Source organism: Thermobia domestica, chromosome 7, assembly GCF_964235325.1.
Source record: "Thermobia domestica chromosome 7, izTheDome1.hap1.1, whole genome shotgun sequence".
Classification (NCBI taxonomy): Eukaryota; Metazoa; Arthropoda; class Insecta; order Zygentoma; family Lepismatidae; genus Thermobia; species Thermobia domestica.
This window is the reverse complement of record NC_137460.1, coordinates 200,013,979-200,038,549: the sequence shown is the minus strand read 5'-3', so window position 1 is coordinate 200,038,549 and position 24,571 is coordinate 200,013,979. Positions and strand designations below refer to the sequence as shown.

The window sequence follows — 24,571 nt, the reverse complement described above, 5'->3', positions numbered from 1 at the left end:
AACTTGCGTCTTCTCCATAAGAATTAGGCTAACCATGGCGCCAATGATACAGGGAATTGTAATCTTCACTGGTTACGACTGTGTACATTATCTGGGATTCGATAGAAATTTTCTCTATTATAACATGGCGTATAAAAACTTCAGAATATATATATATATATATCTACATTTCGAAATTCTTCCAGACATTCTGTTTAATTAATACTGTATGTTCATTTTTACTTTTTCTTTACTAGAGTAATATTAAAAAGCGCTGATAAAGAACTAACCTTCTTCCGTTTGAAACGTTTAAATCATGGCCTCATTTGACAAAGCCGCTTCTTTGATTCGTTTCCCCTTGCAAGATTACATCCACAGGTTTCAGAGTGCAAAAGTTGAAGAATTTTCAACAAAGATGTTGAAACAAAATTTAAAATCAATGTTCAAAAAATTTTTAATTTTTTTAAAATTTAAATTTAAGTTTAAAACTGATAATTAAATTGCTTTTCTAAAACTTTAAAATTACAATAGTTTTTTTTTTTAAACTAAAAAAAAATTAATTTAAAGATTTTTAAAACTTTCAATGAGTGTGAAATTTTCAAATCAGAAAGAAAATTTAAAGAAAGATGTTCAAACAAAATATTTTAAAACAGTGACCAAAAATATTTTAAACAAAAAATTTCAGAAAATTTTGAAAATGCTCAGCCAATGAAATTCCATCAAGGATAGCTTTCCACAAATTCTAAGAGTCAAATTGTTGTACTTACATAGTAAGAGTTTTGAAGTTGTCTGTCAGATTTCAAGTCTTATTTTTTTTTTTTTCCAAAAAGTATTAGACTCAGTATAATAATCATAGTCGCAACCAGAATCCTATTTTTCAAACTAAATAGGTTCAACAAATCTTCAAACTAAAATTTAAAAATTAATCAAACAAAAATAAACAGAAGTCTCAAGAATCTGAAAAATTTTAAATTGTAATTTCATAGTGATCATCCAATCAGATTGCCCCATGAATAGTTTTGCACTAATGATCTTAGACTGTGAGTTGTGACTACAGTTCAATGACCTTAGACAACAGGATTGTGAAGAAAACATTTTTTAAAGCCCAGCTCATTGTTTCTTTGGGGGGGGGGGGATAAAATTAGTTTTTATTGGGCAAAATTGGGTTTTATTAAATTTTGTACCTACATTTAAATCTATATTCCTACTTAAAATACCATTTAAGTACTCATGTTCCATTGTATATATTTGGAATGAAACTGGAATTTCCGTATCTCTTAAAGGGAATCCATGAAAACCCATCCATGTTTCGTAGGACTTGCATTTGCTTATATTACTATTTGTAGAAAGGAGGGAGTAGACAATGAGGTAGAGTAACAAAGAGGCGGGTAATTCTATATGATATAGAATTGGAATAAAATCCTATATTACGTTCAGGATTCAAGAGCAGACGAAAAAGAAAATTTATCATATTGTTTTTTGATACTTCAGATCCACAGTTCATAAGTATATATTAAGATATGAACATTATAGTATTTAACCCCCTCTTCTCTCCCCATTCTTCTCCTTACACTCAGAAAACTTTATATGAATTAATTTTAAGGCAAACAAGGGAAGTGGGTGTTGTTTTAACTGCTATTTATGTGAATTTGTTGCATTTGTATTAGCGAGTGGTAATTAGATGGTGTAATTTGAGTGCAATACGTGTTATATTAGTAGGATAAGAGTGTTGTCACTGTTTTCGATTCTCCGATAGTACAAAGGGCGTTCAATAATTTTTGCACGGACGGTTACAATAGTGTTATTAGCTGCAATATGATGATGAAATTTTAGCTGAACATACTTTGATCCTTTGGCTACAAGACGCTGTCACTCAATGTAGCCTTTATCTGCTGATACCTGTCTCGTCCAACGTTCTTTCAATGAATTGAATGCATTTTGGTAAAATTCAGGTGGCTGACTTTCACTTCATCTTTTCGCACAAGAAATCAAGGCATTGTCGCTGTCGAGTGTTTACCCTCATAGGCGGGCTTACAGAAGACCAAATAGGAAGAAATTGTAAGGAGCCAAGTCTGGACAATTGGGAGGCTGCCGGACGAGTTCCCATTCCATTTTCGTGATCGAGTTCCATGATCTTAAGAGCCTGGCTTAGTTGGCCGCAGCAAGCGGCTGAAATTCGTTCATTTTAACACGGGCTTCCTATACATTAACCGGAATATAATGTTTTTGCCATATTTTTTCGAAAAAAAATCAGCATAGAACCTCAATATAGTGTATACGAATGTTGAGAACTAAAAGCAGTGATCTGATTAATTATATTTTTCATAAAAATCGGGAAATCCTAAATTGAATTTCCCATAAGAAATTAATAAAAATATAGGCAAATGCCTTCCCTGATTATACATTGCTGAAATGAAGTAGGAGGTTCGGACGTTCACAGAAATGAAGAAACATATTTTAACTTGGTTCATACTGTGCTACTTATTGCGTTTAGTCAGTAGAAGTAATAAAACAATCGATGAAAAATTATATCGATCATCCGTGATTTTGAAATAATGACTCTCTGTGTTTGCTCGTGTTCAAGCAGTTCGCTGTATGTTTGTAAGATGGCTCTACGGTCGCACACTCCCTTTTTTCTGATAGCGGCGCGGATATTTTAAACACGAGAAAGACTCGAGGCTCCTTTTAGGGAGACCCTTGACCCTTCACTCTTCAATGACTGTGACACTGGCACAAAAGCGGTCCAAAGTTGAAAGGAAAAAGAAGACACATAATTTACTGTTCCGTTCTATTTTGTGTTTGTGTGCGTTTTGCTTTTAGAAACGAGTTCTCGGATTGTAAAGTGATAATGCCTTCTATAAAAGACAGTCTTTTGCAAAGGAAAAGCACACGCATTCGTCTTTCTATTAAAAGAAGAAAAAGGAAGCTTTCTGATGCACTATGGAAACATATAGAAGACAAAAGGTAATGTACTTTTTATAATATTGTTTAATGTACAGTTATGTTTTTCATTATGTTTACTGATGTAGTGTTGATAAAAATGTACCGGGGGCTGAACGGAGGATGTATAATAAAAATAATATTATAGTCCGCGTCAGCCGAACTGGCGCTGCGAAGCCTTTGGTGAGAAAGACAGCTTCCAGTGGGCGCATGTTGCATGTATCAAAGGTACGCGTATCACTAACAACATCCAGTATGTCATAACAATACAAAATTTTGACACTAATAAGATCATTAATGTATGTATTTTATTAATAATATCTTTTCTGCTACACATGTGGTATGAATAATATATTTAATTTGGTTCGAAATACATAAGCAAATGAATGTACATATACTTGATATTCGTTGGCTAGGTACGTCGTTTATTACCTCATTCACATCCATCCAAGAATCAAACTTAGGACCCCGCAAACCGATGGCCAATATCCTAGAATTTTGATTTTTTTTTTTTTTTTTTAATTGTGAGACAAAGGAAGTTGGCAACAAGAAAACAATTATGTGTTATGCACCAATTCATGAAATATACATACGGAATGCACGGTGGCTCAGTGATGAAGCACTGATTTCTAATGATAAGTGTCTTCGATTCGACTAAAACCCTTACAAGAATGCGGTGGAAATATGTTCTTAGGTTTCTCGAAATTTTCCCATTTCCTTCTATCATCTTAATTACATTAATTCTTTCATCATCATTAATTTTTATTTATTATCATATTGTTTTAACCCACAGTGCATAACTGAGGTACGTTGAATTAATCATGTATTTTTTTAATTTAACGTCCCATGTTATTACCCAGCCTAAGGGAGACGATGATGTAATGAAAGATAGTGGAATGAAGAAAGTGGTGGAAACAAGAAAACATAGAGAAAATATATGCACACGATATTTGTTGTCCATGAGGCACACTTCGAGAGCTAGGATCGAACCAGGGACTCCATACATTAGAGGTGAGCCTCCTGCCACTGAGCCACAGGTGCCTCAAATAAGGGTGCCGCCCTTGATGTCCTTATTTTTCGTACTCTAAATTTCAAAACATTGCAATGGACTAATTCGCACCCCCTCCCACACACACACAAACGGAAAGCATAAAAGCAAACGCTACAGGTTTTATAATAATGAATATGTTCTATAAAATGCAGTATGTGTTCGTCAAATCTCGTATATACATTTCCTCGAATTTCGTCTGTGGAATGGTGTTTTGGAATGTTAATATCTAACTCCGCGCATGGATTTGGCCAGGCAGGTACCAAGAACATAACATCGAACAGAAAACAACATAAATTTTGACATCAGATTTATTTTCAGTCTATGTACACTCATGTCCAAAATGATTGTCGCATGTCTATAAATATGTTGTAGGAATATAATTTGATAACGAATTCGCCCGGTATTTCTTATAATGTTAGTATGTGTATAATCGGCAAAGACATGTATGTAGCAAATTTCATGTCAAAAGAACAGTAAATAAGAACAATAAAACGAAAATAAAATTTTCTTGTTCATTTAGCAACATTTTATTTTACTCATTATAATTTTCGTATTTTTAATCCTTTTCCTATGAAATTTACCACAAATATATATTTCCCGATTATATACATAGTATCAGTATTGAAAGTACCTTGCAAAATCATTATCAAATTATATTCTTACAAGAAAACAGTTATAGATATGCGACAATGATTTTGGACATGAGTGTACATCACTCAGTTGGTTGATAGAAAGGAATTTTTCCTTTTCTGCTTTTTAAAATCAAGAACTGAAACTGAACTCCTGGCACAAGAAGCCCGTAGAGGACAAAGACCAAATAGCTGGCTAATGGCTAATGATGATTTCGGATGGCAAGCCAGGGGAAAGTCTCCTTCCCGGGGCATTTCTCCGACCGTCCTTAACCTGGCTTATCATTATTTTATCAATACTACTTTCATCTTTCCCGTTTATTTAAAGTTCCGCTGGAAAAAATCTTATAAAATCATCACTGTCACACTCATGTCTTTGGGAAATTATGTGTTCGGTACATCGGTTCTCCTTGCCATTAGGCCTAATGCTGGCTTTCTAGATCATAGTTCACTATTTCATTTTCCAAGTAGCTTCGCAATTGTCCTCACAATGCTATATGGATGCCACAATGCCAATATGAATAGTCACCCATTATTTCTCTGATCATAACCAGCACTAATTGATTTCACTGATGTCACGAGAAACGGTATTTCAGTGAAGCTATGTTATTGGCACTCATTTAAAAATTAATTAACCTAATAAATAATGGTCCTCAAGTGACCATCTGCGTTATATGAGCAAGCAAGAAGTGTTGTATTTTATAGACGCCTTACCCACCCCGGCTTTAGCTAAAATGGTTAGATAGATTTAACTTAAAAATAAACAATTAAAATACTTTTTAAAATTACAATGTACCTGAAAATTATTAATCATATTACATCATTGAATATTTTATAGCGATTCAAGGTTTCGCAGAAGAAAGTTTAGGAACAGCTGTTATAACCCATTCTTATAAGTGATTTCAAAAACTATTGAGATTAGTATCCTCGAACAGTTCTGCACAGTAGTGCCAGAACACACTATACAGTTATAGATTCCATTTAGAACTGACCTAGTGCTCTGCACAACGGAAATTTAAAATTTCAGGGGATCCATAAAATTAATCTTTTTAAGCTAATTCTCATTGCTAAAATCAACTTTCATCATGAAGCAATAATAACAATAAGAAATTACAGGAAAATAAAAACAGTCGCAAAATACGAAAAATTAAGCTAGAAACAGGCCGGTAACCAGCCGAATAATGTAGGGAGGACCCGGTAGAAGTTGGGGGGGGGAGGCGATCCAACTATATTATAGTTCATTTGCAAGACCACCGTGAAAATTGTAGGAAGGGCAGTAAAAATTTAGGGCCCGTAGACCCCTCTGGATACGGGCCTGGCTAGAAACATGGTTGTTTTACCAATATTCTCAGAAAGATATATTCTACAACTCTCGGTTACTCTTTTATATCAGAAATGTCAAATTTCTATCTTAGTTTCTGCCGAAGTAGTCTTCTACTTTCTGGCAACGTCGTTGTAACCGGGTTGGACTTGAGAGCAGCGCTGACGGTCATACACCAGTTCGGATGCCGCGTACTATAATTTATTATAGTATTATTGGGCTTCCTGCAAAGTAACGTTCAAATCAGTAAACTTAAAACAACTATCTGGAAAAAGTGCCTTAGTGCGATCTTGGCAGCAGGAAAAATACTAGGGTGTTACCCCGCTTTGAAGATAAATTCACTTTATGTTCTGAAATGTATATTATGCAGCTGAATTTATGTACCATATACCTTCACTTCTACGACTGATTCGTGTTGTAGTTGAAAATTATTATTATTATTATTGAAATTTGTTCAAAGGAAGGACATACAAGAAAGGGATCAGACCTCCAACTCAGAGTTCACATGGACCCTTTAGGTGAGTCTAGAAATTGGGAAGGAAGCGGCCCTGGCCTTAGAGATTGGAGAAGGTTCCTTGTTACCCATATACGAAGACAAGACGCAAGTTGAAAGCAAATTCATATTGATAAGACCATGTTTGCCCGCTTCCTAATTGTTTAATTGCTTATTTTAAAAACATGCGTGTTCTTTAAAAAAAAAAAAAAAAAAAAAAAAAAAAAAAAAAACTTTTTAGCTGCAACTAGTTTTTGTATCAACGGATGACGATTGTAAAAATTACATAGAAATTTTCCGAATTTTTGACATAAGGGTCTGTGCAATAAATAGCTTTCTAATTGGAGACTAGAGAATCGAACAGACATTTAACTTGCAGAATGCGTCTCTTCTCTTTCTCTTAAGATCCTTTCATCAGTCGTGGTTTGCCTACAAAGTTATTTTGGAAACAAATAAAAACATACATATTATTTTATTTCAATTTTGACTGAGAAAATTGATTAGATTCTGTCTTTCACAGGATGAAAAAAGTGTCACCAAACGAGCACGGAACGGAGAAAGCAGCAATAGTGAAAGTATAAATAGTATTAGACATGCTTTAAAAGGTCGAAGAATCGTAGATATCGAACATTTTGTAAAAGCCATTCAAGAATTGGACAAACATAGCCCTATAGGTTTCACTTTCCAAGATATGAAGGTTGTAAGAGAAAATCGTTTGAGATTGAAAAGTTGCCTAATTTTTAAATGCTCGATGTGTAATTTAGGAAGTTCTGTTCTTACCCAAGGAGATACAACGAAAAGCATGGACGTAAATACTGCAACCGTGGCAGGAACAATCTCAACGGGTGGTGGATATGCACAATTAGATGGAATGTTATCGTCAATGAATATTCCATGTATGTCCCCAAATACATTTAAGAAATACCATGACATTGTTTATGACTCATGGGTAAATACATCCATAGAACAAATGAAAGAGGCTGCAGACTAAGAAGCGAAGATAGCAAGAGAGAAAAACAACGTGGATACTGACGGAACACCGCTTGTAACTGTTGTTGCTGATGGAAGCTGGGGAAAGAGATCATACAGAACAAATTACAGATCTCTATCTGGTGTGGTAAGTACTATGGATTATTCTTTTCTCTTGTAGTATTGTAGTCCTTCCTTTCACTCTCGCTTGCTCTCGAGAAAAAAGAAGATAAAAATCCGCACAGATCGACACCTTTCGTTTTGGAATCCCTTCTATAAATTTTGGACGGTCTTTGTATTTGTGGGGTAAGAAAATAAATACATTAAGTTATAGAAAAACAATGTCTGAAAATAAGCTTCGCACTTTGATTTGGTGCACGTGGTTCAGATGTTAAAATTTTAATATATTTTATTATACCAATGCTAGCTCATTAGAATAATTTTTATTCAAATATTCTTCTTCTTCTTCTTCTTCTTCTTCTTATTATTATTATTATTATTATTATTATTATTATTATTATTATTATTATTATTAGAAACTAGATGCAATTAGCTAAGGATAGAAGTCAGTGGAGAGCTTTTGTGAACGCGGCACTGAACCTCCGGGTTCCATAGGCCATAGCGTTAGTTAGTTAGTTAGTTAATTATTATTATTATTATTATTATTATTATTATTATTATTATTATTATTATTATTATTATTATTATTATTGTTATTATTATTATTATTATTATTATTATTATTATTATTATTATTATTATTATTATTATTATTATTATTATTATTATAGTGTCGTAAATTATCCATAAATGTTTTATACTAATAATTTAATATCCACATACACATTTGGTTAAGGATACAGGAAATTATTATTATTATTATTTTGTTTGCAATCAATGGTCTGAAATTGCTAGTGCAAAGTCATATTACTAGGGTAAGTCAATAATTATCCTCAATTTTGCTTTAATTGTCTTTAATTTGGTTCTACGGCTTTGTGAGCTCACCAGCCGGTACGTCGTACTGTTATCTTCGCCTGTGGTAGGTTGCAGGGTTATCACATCAGTCCACTTTGCGCTATTACAACGTAAAGATGGCCGCGTCACTATCTGTTTGCATCACAAAAGAACAGCGTTCCGTAGGCCGTTTTGTGGTCTGAAGGTATATCAGAAGTGGAAATTCATAGAACACTTTCAGCACAATCTATATATATAAAAGAGAACGTACAAAATTTTGTCCGCTCATCACGCTAATACGGCTGAACCAATTTCTTTCATTTTTGGGGGGTTATTAGGATTTGGACCCTAGATGGTTTTTATCATATCACTTTAATTTTTAATTACCAGTGTCTTGAGATAATTGACCATTCAAGTGTCCATAACGTACAAATCCTTTGTTATTAGTTCATCATAGGTAAAAATAAACGTATTTATATGCAACCCGCATGACCGTGTCACTCGGCGGGTTAACATAAATGACAGGCGATATACAGCGGAAAATAGCTTGAATCTTCTGTTTAAAATTTTTTAATTGATTTGCTTATTTTTACAGACACTTTTACAATATGCCAGCACCGGGATGACCGCAGCGAAGCGGGGCGGGTTAACATAAATGACAGGCGATATAATGTTAAGATTTACTGCAATCTTCTATGGTTTTTATCATATCACTTGAAAGCGAAAAAGTAAAAATTATCTAAGTAACAAAGTTTATTGCGTTCCGGGGTGACCGCAGCGAAGCGGGGTGAACGCTGCTAGTACGGGGATAATTTTTTGCCATAGTGAAGTGTTCACCAGTGAATTGAATAGTTCAAAAGTGGTCAAACGACCGCGTTCAATATTGACCTCAGTTGTGGCTGTTCACCCTGCGCTCTTTCCTCATCCTTCACGCTCGTGTGACCACTGGTAAACACCTCGCTGTGGCGAAACGTTATCCTCGTATTGTGCTGAAATCTTCTTGTGTATTGTGCGGATAATTATTGACTTTCCCTTATATTATGTAAATGTTTAGTAAGAACTAAACTTGAATACGCAGCTGCCATATGGCATGCGGGTTCAAAAACAGCCGCAGAAAAAAAAAATAGAGGCAGTTAAAAATGCTTTATGGGAATCTTATGTTATGAATTCTAATTACCGTACACACAATATAATTACGAATTTTGGTGTATTTTAATATTGAACCCTTATATACAAGAAAGAAAATTGTAGACAACAAATTTATTGAAGGTATACTAAAATATAGAATTCTAAGTAAGTATCTATTAGAAATAGGGTGTCAAAAAATTCTACCGATAAATTTCGGGAGGTGATTCCTTACATCAAAATAAGAAAAAAGTATATATGAACCCGTAGTCAAAAGTCCATAGTTTTGGAGCTATTGACTGCCGAAAACGTGAGAAAATGAACTTTATGGGCCCATAGCTCAATTACTATGAAACTGATCGTAGTCGGGTCAAGTCATCACGCAGGAACTAGTAGGCGCCGTATCCAAATATTCATGTTTCAGAATCCTGCTGTACTTGCGCAACGAATTGTATAGAGGAAATTGGAGTACGAGGAGACACTTTTCAGTACTAATTAAGCATAAATGACAATATTCATGTGAACGATATTTTGAAATCATTTCATTTTTCTATTCGTAACCGAAAACCATTAACTTAATTTTTCTCTTTCCTGTAATAACTAATATTAATTTCAGAAGTTATGCAAGCACACACAACATATTCTAACTTCAAAGAGACGTTTTGAAGTATCTCAACTTCCTCTATGCAAATTGTTGCGCTTTTACCGCATGGATATTCAGATAGGGTTCATACTAGTTCCTAAGTGGTCTTGAGCTGACGACTACTATTGGTCTTGTCTTATTTTGATGTGAGGAATTACCTCCCGAAGTTTGCCAGTTGATTTTTTTTTTGACACCCTGTAATCTATATAATAAAACTGACGAAACCATGATATTTACTTATTTCCATTTCAGGGTGCTGTTGTTGGATTGGAAACTGGAAAGGTTCTATACATCCAAGTAAAAAACAAATATTGCTACACATGCACTCGAGCTTCTAATCAAGGCTGTGATCCAAAGGACCATATGTGCTTCAAGAATTGGAGTTCGAACCATAGCTCCAGTGGGATGGAAGCTGCAGCAATAGTAGAGGGCTTTAGCAAAAGTGAGGAAATGTACGGCATCCGATACAATAAGCTTATCGCGGATGGGGATAGTAGCGTATACAAAAAAATATTAGATGCGCGACCTTACCAGAATATCACAGTTGAAAAAATTGAGTGTCGTAACCATTTGCTACGCAACTTCTGCAATAAATTAAGGGACATTGCCAGAAACAGTGATAGAAAGAACAGAAACATCACAATGAGGAAAAAGGTAGGAGATAACTTACTGCGGTTTCGAACTGCAGTAGTAAAGGCAGTTCAATATCACAAGAAGACAAACCTGTCATTATATGACAAAATAGAAAATTTACGGAAAGACATTATAAATGCCACAGACCACATTTTTGGTAGTCGTCTCAACTGTGCAACTTACTTTTGTAAATACAAAGACGGAACACCGGATGTAAATATTGTACGTGAAATGGACAAAGTGAGAGAGGCAGTGAGGCTATTGAGTTTAAACAGTAGAAGTTTGCTTCATGACGTGGACAGCAACAAGGTGGAACATTATAACGCTGCGGTGGCTAAATTTATTGGGGGCAAACGAATAAATTTTGCTGGCGGTCGCTCTTACGCCGGAAGATGTGCTGGCGCTGTTGTTCTGCACAACACAGGTATGGCATTCTATAATTTACATAAAAATATGTATGAATCCAGTCCAGGAGACATTGCAAAAGCAAGTGAGCTGAAGAGGAAGAGAAAAATAGATGCGCAAGGAGAACAGGGTTCTAAGAAAAAATGTAGGAAATCTCTTTTTCCGGGTTCATATAGCAAGAAAGATAAAGATTACGGTCCAAATGTCCAAAGGCCAGATTTATCTCCCCATCGTTTGGAAGTTGAGAAGAAAGCGTTTCTTCAGTCTCTTTCTAGATCTGAAGAAGAAAGAGCACTATTTGAAAGACTAACCATAGGTCAGCTTACTAGTGGTGAATGGATGGAGCACAGAAGAAAGTTACTTACAGTATCGAATTTCGGTCGCATGTGTAAAATGCTACCTACAACAAGCTGCCAATCTATCGTCCTGCTCATCCGTGATCCCCCATATATTTTGGAAGGAGAACGCAATAAGGCACAGGAAAAGAAAAATGGGATAAAGAGTGATCATTGTAGCGAGTCTAGCCAAACATTGTATAATTGAATAATTTACATCTTTGTGTTATATGTATTAGGGTATATGTATGCAATAATTGTTTATGTTGTAATTCCAGTAATGATTGGTTATCGTTAGCGTCCTATGAGACGTCGGCCTACAGTTCAAAGTGGAATCCGAACCACTCTTTCAATTCCCATCAAGAATCGAACCCGAGACGCTTTACACAAAAGGTGCGCGTGCTAGCCACTAGACTAGTGGGGTTGGTAATTACAGTATTGAAAATCATTTTATATTTATCATTTGTACTTTATCATATACAGTGTTAGGTTTATGCTATTTCTCATGTTTTTACTCTGAGGATGACTCACTCTTTCTTTATAAATTAATTCATAACAGCGTAGATATTACAGACTTACTCCCTGAAATCCAATTTCGGATACCAGGTACTAGAACTCGAATGAATAACAAAGACCTTTTCTACCGTATGAAAGCCCGAACAAAAATGTTTAAAAAGTTACCCATTTGGAAAATGTACTTTTCCTACAATAGATTATGCAGAATGAAAAACGAGATAAACATATTTAATCAAAGCCAAAGAAGTTCTCAGAATAATCTAATACAATTATTCTAAAGCAAGCAAAATTCCTATATAGCAAGTTCTAGTTTATAAACATAGGATGGGGGAAAAAAACAGGCTTACGCAGAGCACAAAAAACCATAAAAGGGAATTATAAATAATTTTATTGTATTTGTAATATCACTCTTGTATCTATATTTGTATATTTACTTTGTGTTTCCACATTGTATAATATTAACAATTGGATTGGCTGTGTTAATTTTAAATTTGGTTTTATATTGTGAAAAATGAAATGAAATTTTTGAGTTTTACGTCCCACGATAATGCTGACTAGGCTAAAGGAGACTGTGATGATGAGAAATGAATGAAATGGTGGAATGAAGAAAGTAGGAGGAAACGGGAGAACCCCGAGGTAACCCACGCACACGGTCTACCACTGAGCCACCGCGGCCCCTGCTTTATATTGTGATACATTTCTTTTGTGTTTAGTATATGATATTACGTTTAGTATATTATGTGTATTATATTGTGTTTAAATTTTGTTGGTGCTACTGACAATATGGATTGATTATATTTTCCTAAGGATTTCTAGTGATACAAAAACTAAAATATAATTTACCTTATATAGAATACTATAATTGGGCATACGCCCGTTGTATTCTTCCTCAACAAATAAATAAACAAGTTTATTTTTACAGTAATGAAAAGCTGAAAATTGTTCTATTATTTGCACCTTATTAAATTCAGTAATAGGTTGTGTGCTATTTCTCATGTTTGAAACATGCCCTCAAAGAAAGACGACTTTATCAGTGGCTGTTCTACAGCAAGGCGAGGAGGGACGACCACCACTCTAATATTTTTCTCGCTCCCCTCTCATTTTTTCTATGTATAACCACTGCACTTATGGTCACGAACTGCTGCTGTAGAATTTGTCACTGAAATCTATATGACATTGAAATCTTTGATGTTCATTGACATGTTTATAGATGTATATAAAAGCTACCTTTGTTCATTAACGCATTCTTTAATGCAGGTTTGATGCAAGGGCGCTGATCCTGGGGGGGGGGGTCTAAGCTCATATGGGCCCCCCTATTGTATTTATGAATATACAATATTTGGCATAATTTGAATGCAATTTGTCTTAAAATCCTTACATATATACCTTCTGCATCTGAATGCCCCCCCCCCCAAATTTACAGAGAAATCGGCGCCCTTGGTTTGATCCATAATTAACTAAGCTCTCCTGAGTATGGCTAACCATTGAATATTTCCATGTTTCCTTGCTCTTTTGTCTAAGAATCCTGAAATCATATTTGAGAAACACGATTGATGATATTCAGCTAAATTTACTTGCTTTTCTTTCAATTAAAAACGAATTTTTAAAGTTCTGGATTTGCAAAAACTTATAAAAGAATTCGTGTTGTACATTAAAACTGAAGAATTTTGTTGCCCTAAGATCCATTTGACTTTTGTTTAGATATGTTGTGAGCTTTTACTTTTTATATTTGCCATTACAGTGAACAGAACCTTATATAAAAACTGAAAAATTCTCACAGTAGTGGACATTAATGTTTCTTTACATGTAATTGCTTTCATAATACTGTTACATGGCTTTATAAAATTGTTTCAAGTACTGTGCATTTTCACAGCATGTAGGCTGCAGACACGTGCTTCTAACATTTACAATCCACTTTACTGTATTTGTCTGATACGATTCTTTCAATATTTGCTGTAAGTTTATGTTCCTGTGTTGTGCTTACATTAAAGTGTGTCGAGAAACGTGCCGATGTTCATTTGCTACCCACAAGCATAAAGCTATGCAGTCACAAATAAATTGGATTCGTAGAAGCTCAGAATTAAATAATAATAATAATAATAGCAAAAGAAGTGTGATTGCCTCGCCTCTCCAACATTTTTCTTACCTTCCCTCTTGCCCCCAACTATTGCGACCTAGCGCCAACTCTGAACTTTATTATTATTATTATTATTATTATTATTATTATTATTATTATTATTATTAATATTATTATTATTATTTTATTATTATTAGGCCTATTGCATTCCTACCAGGAATTGTGGAATAAGTAAATAAATAAGTAGTAATATTTTATTCCAACACCACAAATGCAAAAGCAGTCCCATTGAACAGTGCAAAGCAATCAGAGAGAAACACACAAGAGCAAGCACAGAAAGCCAGGAAAGGGAAGAAAAGACATGGAAAAGTTGCGCTAACGAAAAGAGCTGGTAGCAAACAACCGTCTGCCTTTCACCGCCCACAAGCGTTTTAGCAACCATCTGAATGAAGTAGGGTGAGAGGGGGGGTGGTGACTGACTAGCAGTTGGTGTCCGAATGAAATGCCATCTGTTAGGGAAACGGAAAATCATTTCCAATGTTTATAAAACCAATTGCCAAACCTTGCCTTGAATGCTGAAAAAAATTTAACTGAGGCAGGCTCTTAACATGCAGCTCCAGTGTTTTGGTCTGAAGAGCACGTCGTACCTTATCCAGTGACAAACAGTAATTCTTCTTATTAATTGTAGCCCATCTTCCTACAAGTATATGAAAATGACACCAAACGGATCTCAGAAAAAGGTGGCTATAATTTTCTGCCCTGATCTGGAAAGTCTAGGTTTTTTGAATCGCTGCAACCAACGTTGGATACTAATGTCGTTTAGTATGTGATCCTCATAAACCGGAAGTAACCTCCTATGAATAGATATAGTTATCACCAAAAATTTCCTTACCTATCATTTTCGGATCCTGATATCTACTTCATTATCGATTGTGGTTGAGCTGTGAGCAATAGGAAACAATAATTTGTTACATTATACCTGCGTATAACGTATCGTGGTCCGTGATTTTTTATTTTATTTTATTTTTTTTTTTTTTTTTGAATTACCTGAATATTTATGTTTATATTCATTTCCAAAACACAACTGAAAATTATTGTAAATCATTATTATATTTTTGGGTTCACTTTAAAAGTGTAATATTTCGTCAAAATAGTAATATAGGAATAGTAGTTTCCATAAAATTACATATAACATAATATATTATTATTATTGCATATTTTGTCCTTTGTATTAAGTTATGTGGGTTCAAAGGTGTGTTTCTTGTAGTTTCTTATAGGTTTTGTGCGATTTTCAAAGGAATTTAGATGTATGGAATCTTCGCAAAGAAACTCTTAAAATTTAATTTTGTAATTTCTTCAAAATTTCATTCTGAAATTCGGCCTTGATGTCTTCTGGGAACATCCCTTTGTTAGGTAGAAATTATTTCTCATTGTAGCTTAAAGAAATCTCAGTTTGGTTTGAGGCTCATTCCAGATTTTATTATTGGTTCGGCTCCTTTTGATGTGACTAGAGTCAGGTGTTATCCTCTTGTTGCGTCACTAAGGAACCAATTAGCTCTCTTCTTCTTGATCTTCTTTTGCCTTTTACCAAAACCATCTATAGAGTAAAACGTCGATTCTTGTTACTCGTCAAGAAATTTTCAGTATAATGAATATTTCTAAGGATTTTTAAATGCTAATGGTGATCTATAGTTCAAGCAGTTGTGTAATGTGGCAATTGGGACGTAAATGGTGTTAGAGTACTCTAACGGAGCTAGAACAACTTTTCGAGCAAGATCCCGGACGGGGATGGAACTAACGCTGTCCACCATGTTGAGAAAAATGATGGTAGAAGTTTAGTGCTGTGGCTGAAGTTTAAATTTCTTTTTGGAAGCACGGTTTTGTGCCTGAGAAAAGGGCACTCGTGTAAAAGTTACTAGACTTATGTTTTCACATACCTTGGACACAATAGTAAGGAAAATTTGATGGATAACCTGTATAAATTCTTCAAGTAAGTAATCTAGAAATCTGTGGTTAATTGTGGATGCGATTTTATCGAGCAAGGATTGGAAGGAAATTTTCAGCAGTGAGTGTCACTGTTACTACTTCAAATCTATTTTGTTTGATATACTGTTTAGTGATTAGTTGAAACGTAAATATGATGTGCTAAACGTAAATTCTGTTTCCCTAAAAACAGCGATCAAATTCATCTATCATGTGAACGACTGTCCTACGCGGATGAGTCGGGGGGGGGGTTAAACAATTTAGTTCTGGTTGTCGCAATATAACCTATTTCCAATATTATTTAGTAACATTTCAACAATGTAATTAAATAGAAAAATACTTCACCAAACTGACAATTTATTCTGATGTAACAAAGATACTGCTCCTAACGTATATATAAAATTTAAAACTTATTTTGGCTTGTCAGCACTAAAACCGAATAAAAATGTTTAAGATTCCCAATTACAATCTATATTTACTTGGAAAACTTGTGTGCAAGTAAATTTTGTGGGTGCACCATGGTATCTTTTGGCAATAGAATTTCTTTTCCGTAGCTCGTGGACATTATTCAATCATGTTAAAAGAGAGAATATAAATAAAATATTTAATACCGTATTTATTAATTTCGTCTGGAAGTAAATTTTAATTTTTTTTTTCTTCTTAATTTTAGTTCTGTCTGATCCGTAATGTTTACATTATTTACGTCTTTGGAACTCAGGTGTGATGTGGGGAATATGAATATTATATGGTTGATAATACAAATTTTCTCTTGTAATAGGTTACGTTAGTTGCAGGTTAAGTTTTACTGTGTGTGCTCATGTACGTTATTTTTCTTGTGTCGAACTATGTCTGTTGTAAAAATATAAAATAAAAAAAATAGCAAAGTGAGAGATGCTCTGTGCATAGAGTGCAGGTAGAAAATGTGCGTAAATTCTGGCGCCGGAGTCACTGTGTAAAGACACAAATATGAAATAAGGTACAGTAAGCATGAAAAGTTCTAGTCCACCAACCATCTGTTAAGTAGGGCCGCGGTGGCTCAGTGGTAGGGCGTTCACCTCTGGTGCTTGGGGTCCCGGGTTCGATCCCGGCCCGCGCCAAGTGAACTTTGTGGTGGACAAACCGTGTGAGTGGGTTTTCTCGGGGTTCTCCCGTTTCCTCCCACTTTCTTCATTCCACCATTTCATTTATCACTCATCATCACCGTCTCCTTTAGCCTAACCGGCATAATCGTGGGACGTCAAACTCAAAGATTTCATTTCATTTTTTTTCATCTGTTAAGTAGTCAGAAAAAAAATAAATGTGTATGTTCAATGCCAGTTTGTTATTAGTAATATTGATTCTCAAATATCAACATTTTTTTTTTCTTCCTCGAAAATGTTTTGATCGAGTTAAAGATTTTGGTTGGATTAGAAGAATGGAAACATTAAATACATGTTGCCAGATTTTCTGTTAAAACTGAAATCAAATACCATAACTTGTAGACCAATATAAAAGATGTCTTTTTTTTCTTTCTTTTTTTTTTATTTGCTTTAAATCAATATTGTTCAGTATGTAGTTGTAGTATTTGCATAAACTCATAAAATGTTTCTTCAATAAAATGTAGTAGTCGTAATCTGACAATTTTCCTTTTAAGTAGAATTGGCAATTTAAAGTGTGTATTGGATCATAAAAATATATTCAATAAAACCTAGAGATATAATTAAAGTGCAAAATATATGAGCAGTATCAGAGGTATTTTAGCTTTCAGTGGGAAGTAAGATTACACGAGTTTCAAGTATGAAAAGGTTTTTCTTGGTGCGACCGAGGCAAGATACGACCAAATACTGTGAAGCATTTTTTTTCTTTCAGTTTGGGTTTCATATTTTTTCTTTCCGTTGCGCAAAATTTTAGTTATAAGTTGTTGGGGATATTTTTCTGGTACGACACAAATTTCAATTTCGATAATCATCATTGCCAACTCAACTGGGAGGTTGACATCCTGTGTTGGTAGTTTGTGGTTCACAACATTTCTCACGACGGGCTGCGGCAGGCCTGGATGCCGGGCTTCTAGTTGTGATGGAAAATACTCTGGAACCATCTTCTTTGGGCAAAATTTTAGTTCATTTTCCTGGGACGACTGGTCTGGTGAGAGGATTAGTGATTGTTCATAGCTTACTTGCATGGGGCCCAGTAGGTGTCGCGGCCACCAGTCAGTAATACACTTGCACAGTCCATAGTCCTAAGGAAAGTGAGCATCATCACACTATACACAATCAGATTTATTTATTTATTTTAATTTTTTTGTAAAAAAAAAAATTATTATCGTTTTGAAGCCATAGGATCAAAGTATATTCACGTAAATTTCATCATCATATTGCAACTAATAACATTATTATAGCCATCTCGGTAAAACTTATTGGACACCCGTTGCGTCTCATTGGTATTGTCAAACAGAATTGAGACCCACGCAACTATTCTAGATATTGCAACGATACTTGGCATACGCATCACGTACAGATCGTAATATTTTTAACGTAGATTATATTCGGTTACCAATGGCCAGGGCCACTCAAGAGAGCGCCAGATTTACAGAAGGAAATTTTTGGAGGCAAATTTCCCTATTTGTCCCCAAATTCTCTTCTTTCTTCGTTAGGAAGACATGCATGCTACTAATGCAGGCTACCATGCAGGGATTCTTCAAAGGAATGTAGGAATTCCTTATAACCTGGCAAGTAATCCCTACATTCCTTTGGAGCATCCCTCACACACATCTTGCGGAGGTTTGAAACATACATTTTTCAGTCGAGCAGTTATAACTTCGAGTGTCATGTTCTAAACCGCACTCTCTACGTTGCGTTTTTTTTAATTATTATTTTATTTTTATAATTACAGCCCTCTGAAGTTCATTTTCCCACGGTTTCAGCATCTTATATCGCCGAAACTACCCCTCACTGACCACAGTTCTGGAGGACTTTTTTTTTGCTGGTTTCGGTGTTGGAAATCAGCTCCCGAAGTTTGTTCAAATAGTTTCTTACTACTCTTTGTATATATACAGGGTGATTCAATAAGAACGTACCAGGCCTATATCGCGTAGAGCCTTCAAACAAACAACTGCATTACCAAATCGTATGTGTAGAATGCAATAAAAATAGTAGCGACACCAGTAGCGTATCGTGAATATCTTCAACGGGGGAGGGGGGGCAACTTCAAAATTCGAAATGGAGGGGTTGGTTGTGCCTTCATTGAAACAAGCACAGAATGAGAGAAACGTCGAGAGGAAACACGTTGGCATATTTCTTCCTCAATGGCAGCAACACGATCGCATTACTAGGTGAAAGTCAGATGATGCGAGGGTTTCTGCATGCGGAACCAAAGGGAAGAGTAAATACTGGTCTGAAACGAACGGGACGTACAATTGTACATACGCGGAATCACACCGTGTAAGTGGCGACAACAATGGCGTCAGCAAGAGACCGCGACGGGGGGAGGGTATATACTGTAACAGTAAGCAGAGGTACATTTGCTGTTGTTGAATGAAGCTCTAAATAGGGAACCAATGATATACGCAATATTTGAAGAGAGTGGTTTCCGTATGGCTGAGACAGAAGCGCAGTGGATGGGGAGAACTCTGATGAGGGACAATGTACGATGCTATAACAAAACGGAAGAAGAAACTATTGGTTGCAACGAAGAAAGACGAACCGAATGTGCTGTTGCCAAACCATGGAACAAAACATGGGGACAGAAAGCTGAGGTGTTGCAATCAAGCCATTGGAGAAAGATGAGTAAAGAGCTAAAGAATCAGCTTACCTTCTGCAGAGTGTAGTCGACGCCCCCTGGCTTTTACAAATGTTCAAAGTGATGTCCCCGAACAGCAATACAGCGATTTATTCGCTGTTTTCGTAATTGTGAGCAACAGCTTCCAACTCGGCCACGTTGATGGTCTGGAATGCGGTTGTAATGCGGTCTTGTATGTTGCGAATTGTAGTTGGTCGGTTGACATACACAAGATCCTTAATTCGATCCCATAAAAAATAGTCCATACAAGTAAGTTCGGGCGACTGCGGAGGAAACTGTGGAATGGAACCTCTTCCGATCCAGCGTTGCGGAAATAGAACATTTAGCTCTTCCCTACATATGGCAGCATTATGGGCTGGACATCCATCTAATTGAAACCACAGCGTCTGACGTATATGGAGCGGTACGTTTTCCAATAGCGGCTGTAGATGGTGTCGCAAGAAATCATGAAACATTGCACCTGTTAAATGACCAGCAAAAAAAAACATTGCCCAACGACCTGAGTCCCTACAATGCCACCCCACACATTAATGCGCCATCGGCGTTGCCGATTGACTTCTCTCATCCAGTGAGGGTTCTCCGCTGCCCAGTAATGTGCATTATGGAGATTCATGTTGCCATCACTGCAGAATGTCGCTACATCAGTCCATAAAATGAAGTGAATAAAATTCGGATGTTCTCTCACGCGATTGACCACCCAGTTGCAGAACAGAAGCCGTAAATTACAGTCCGCATCACTTAGTTCTTGATGCAAAGAGAGGTGGTACGGGTAAATATGTGATTTCCACAGAATACGCAGGACACTACCTTGACTGATACCACGATCTCGTGCGATCTTCCGCGAAGATGCATGAGGATTTACTGCAATAGCGTCAAGTACATCAATGGTAACGTCTTCATTTTGTACGACTCCTCTCCGGACACCATAGCGTCCACACATGTTGCCTGTCTGCCGCAATCGTGCTGCTAATCTCCGCAGCAGATTGTGGGAAATAGCTTGTTGCTGTGGATAGCATTCAGCGTATAATCGAGCGGCAGCCCTATAATTTTCCCGGCATTTCCCTAAAATCATGAGCATTTAGGATGCCTCCAAATTCGTATGCCGCATAAATGTTATTTACTGCCGACATTTCCTACTACAATCACTCAAACATCAACACAATCCCTTTGGCATGGGAGGACCGGGTTCGATCCCTGGCGGGAGCTCATGTGGTTCGGATACCACGTTAATCAGTAGGTCCACGTCTCATATAGCCTCACTGCTAAAAAGGGACGTTAAACTCAAAATCATTTCATTTCATTTCATCAACACAATCAGAGAGGTTTCACAGCTTGTGGAAGTTTCGTATTCGTGGCGTCACGAGCTTGTAATGCACAGGGGTAGAGTAGAACTCAATGCACAACACCTTGTCCAGTACACAGACCACTTTAACTTTCTGCAGAGGTTAATCACTCTCGGACTCTATACGCTTGTGTTACCTATTTTGGCTACAGCATCGCTCCTTCTGTCCTCTGTTGACATAGCAGCAATCGCCTGTTCGAGGCCGCATAGACTATGTCTTGAGCAAGGTCATGTACGTGTTAGCTACTGGATCTACAAGAGTACCACCACACAATCACTGGCAACGATAAATGAGTGTGCTGTTCGAAACAACGACAAACAAGCCCACAATACATGCTCCCGGATTTGGGAGATATTTCATATTGTACGTACGCACATAAGATACATCGCGACTCCACGTCATTGTGGGTCTGGGCTACCCTTGGCTTAGGCCCCGAGTTAATTCTGCAAAGGCGTCGGCGGTTGTTTGCCAGGGCATGGTTTGCACATACCGTCCCGGCATTCGCCTGGTGTGACTGCGGACACCCTCGCACCATCTAACTTTCACCTAGTAATGCGACCGTGTTGCTACCAACGAGGAAGAAATATGCCAACGTGTTTCCTCTCGACGTTTCTCTCATTGTGCGCTTGTTTAAATGGAGGCACAACCAACCCCTGTTTCCATGTCAAATTTTGCAGATGACCCCCGTTAGAGATATTCACGATACGCCACTGGTGTTGCTACTATTTTTATTGCATTCTACACATACGATTTGGTAGTTCAGTTGTTTGTTTGATGGCTCTATGTGCATTATTAGCTGAGATAAAGGCCTGCTACGGGTAGTCAGATACAAGTCTGCAACAACGCCTCTAGCGGCTAAATAGGAAAGGGTATGACAAAGTTTGTCCTCTAAAAGTTGCATGACATTTGATGTCCTTTCGAATGATTTCAACAGTTATACCACTTTCCATCAAATTTTGAAGTTGCCCCCCGTTGGAGGTATTCACGAGACGCCACTGGTCTCGCTACTATTTTTATTGCATTCTACACATACGATTTGGTAATGCAGTTTTTTGTTTGAAGGCCCTACGTGTAGTATTAGCTGCGATATAGGCCTGGTACGTTCTTATTGAATCACCCTGTATATACAGGGTGTCAAAATAAGTGTTACAAGCCAATATCTCGCGAACTATACAATAAGAAAAATGTTAAGAGTCAATGTACAGTACAGAGGGGCCTAAAAGATGAGTCAAATACGAGGTTCCTCCCGCCCCCAATTTTGGGGGGAGGGGGTGTACGTGAAATTTTCAAATGGAAAGATAGGTCGAGTGATATCTCGTTCGAAAGAGCTTGAAGAAATTAAACAATTTTTGATATGGGGCATAGTTTTCAAGATGGCTCCAAAAATGGTTCTGTATCAGATAAAATTTCCAGTACTTATAAACCAGAAACGGCTGAGTAGAAAAATATGAAACAAAAAATGAAAAAGGAAAAAGTCATAGGCAACGTGGGATGGTATTGTTGCGGTGTCCCCCATCATGGCGCCCCGGGACCAACTTGAAAATTTCAATTGGGAATATAGGTTGAGTGATACCTTGTTTCATAGAGCTTGGAAAGCCAAACAGCTTAGTACAAAATTTATTACACAACATTCTCCTTTTTCTTTAATGAACAAATGAATGAATAAAATTTTGCTTACGTAACACATTTTAGAATACTACTACTAGGTACTATACTACTAATAATAATGATTATAATTATACGGTCGCCAAAAAATATTCTTTTTAAAAGAAATTGCCGTGAAGCCTAAATAAATTAAGCGAGATAAACATATGATCATAACAACAGGGACTGTAGTTTCAAAACAAGGTTAATTAAATTTTAACTGATACAAGTCCATAAAAGTAAGGAGAAGACAAGAAAAAAATCTTAGAAGTATTAATTTATAATTTCCAATTCAATCCCTATCGCTATGACAACATGTCCATAAATGTTTGAGATTTCACAGGTTCTTCTGTTTCATCGGCGTCGAAGCCATTCCGAAGAGCGAAAATGGAAGAAATCTATTATACTAAAATTTCTTTAACAATTACATCTATCTTCATAGATACCTTACCTCTAAGATTCAAGCATGAATTAATTATAGGGTATTTTGGCACATGCGTTTTAGAATATAACCAGAAGGGAAACATACGGTTAATATTTTATTCCTCTAGAGGATAACAAACAACAAAACTCAACAACACTTCAACAACTAAACTAAATAATTGAGCACGTAAATAATTAAACATACCGTGAATAAATTTAAAGATAGTTTAGGTTACAAAGCAAGAAAAAACAAAGAGACATGAAATGTTCGCGAACAATCAATACAAGTTACTAATTAACATTCAATTGTCAATATGTCACCGGTGAACTGATACAATCTTTCTTTATGAGCATTACAGTTGCTATGACAAATTAACGTATAACAGATTAATTAAAGAACATATGATGAATACAAATGGCTGACTATTGGACGGAATCGACAAATCTTTATATTAATTACCAAATGAAAGAAAAGGTCCGTAGCCCAATAAAACATTAGGTACATGTATTAGAGGTTTTCATTACATTAGAGGTGCAAGCTAACCATTTGGTACAACTGTATGAAAATTAATCACAAACTTCTTCTTTATCCCGGATGAGAGTCCACAATAGTTTCTTAATTTAGGTAACTGTTTAGGTTTCAAAATTTGGAGAAAGGTAGGTATGAATTTCGCAATTAGTTATTCTATATTTATAGTCCCAAACAAATAATAATAAAAAAAAAAAATCAGTTTATTAATTGAGGTTAAAAAGTTGGAAATCAATTGTGACTGGCAACACTGACTCACTATAAATTTTAAGTGACTGGTTTAGATCTTTATTATCTAACTGATAATGAATTTAATGTAAGCGTTCGAGATTCAGCAATCCATGATACAAAATTAAGATAGGAATTACCACTTTCACATCACGTAATAACGTCAAAGTTAATAATCAAACATATTCTTCAGATACTATAACCAACCAAAATATAGGTAACGTCCAAACTCCAGGTTAAAATTTCCAATGGATCCAAATAGAAAAGGAACTGTATATCATTTCAGGTTCAAATTCAAAATAAACAAGTGTTAATAATTCATAATTTCTGCCAATCCAAACGAAGAAAAGGTCCACTCCAATTAAGAAAATATTCGAACAATAATAAAATTCAAGTTCCATAAGTTCTTAACTAGGCTTAATCGGTTAGCTTGAGAAATTCCACAGTTTCCCAAAAATCATCGTTTGTAGATCAAAACTACGCAGTGTATTCCATCTGATAAACGACCTTATAGTGTTATTATAGGTATTGTGCATAAAGGGCCTCACATATTATTCGTACATTACAAAATTTA

At 35.9% G+C, this 24,571-nt stretch overlaps 2 protein-coding genes across 5 annotated transcripts in view; both read left to right on the top strand.

The window, feature by feature from the left end:
* LOC145690641 (zinc finger and BTB domain-containing protein 21-like) overlaps positions 1-24,571 on the top strand; it is a 47,624-nt gene that overhangs the window by 14,198 nt on the left and 8,855 nt on the right. The window contains exon 4 of one of the 4 annotated variants that reach the window (XM_081765732.1): positions 6,934-7,141. The exons of the other annotated variants lie outside the window; for them this stretch is intronic. Coding sequence (XP_081621858.1) covers positions 6,934-6,994 — 61 coding nt within the window. The 3' untranslated portion in view covers positions 6,995-7,141. Of the gene's footprint in view, positions 1-6,933; positions 7,142-24,571 lie in introns of those variants that run through there. 4 annotated transcript variants of the gene reach the window in all.
* On the top strand, positions 7,408-15,086 carry LOC145690643 (uncharacterized). The gene is made up of 2 exons (XM_081765735.1): positions 7,408-7,530; positions 10,357-15,086. The coding sequence occupies exon 2, from the start codon at positions 10,468-10,470 to the stop codon at positions 11,683-11,685; it is 1,218 nt and encodes a 405-aa protein (XP_081621861.1). The 5' UTR covers positions 7,408-7,530; positions 10,357-10,467; the 3' UTR covers positions 11,686-15,086.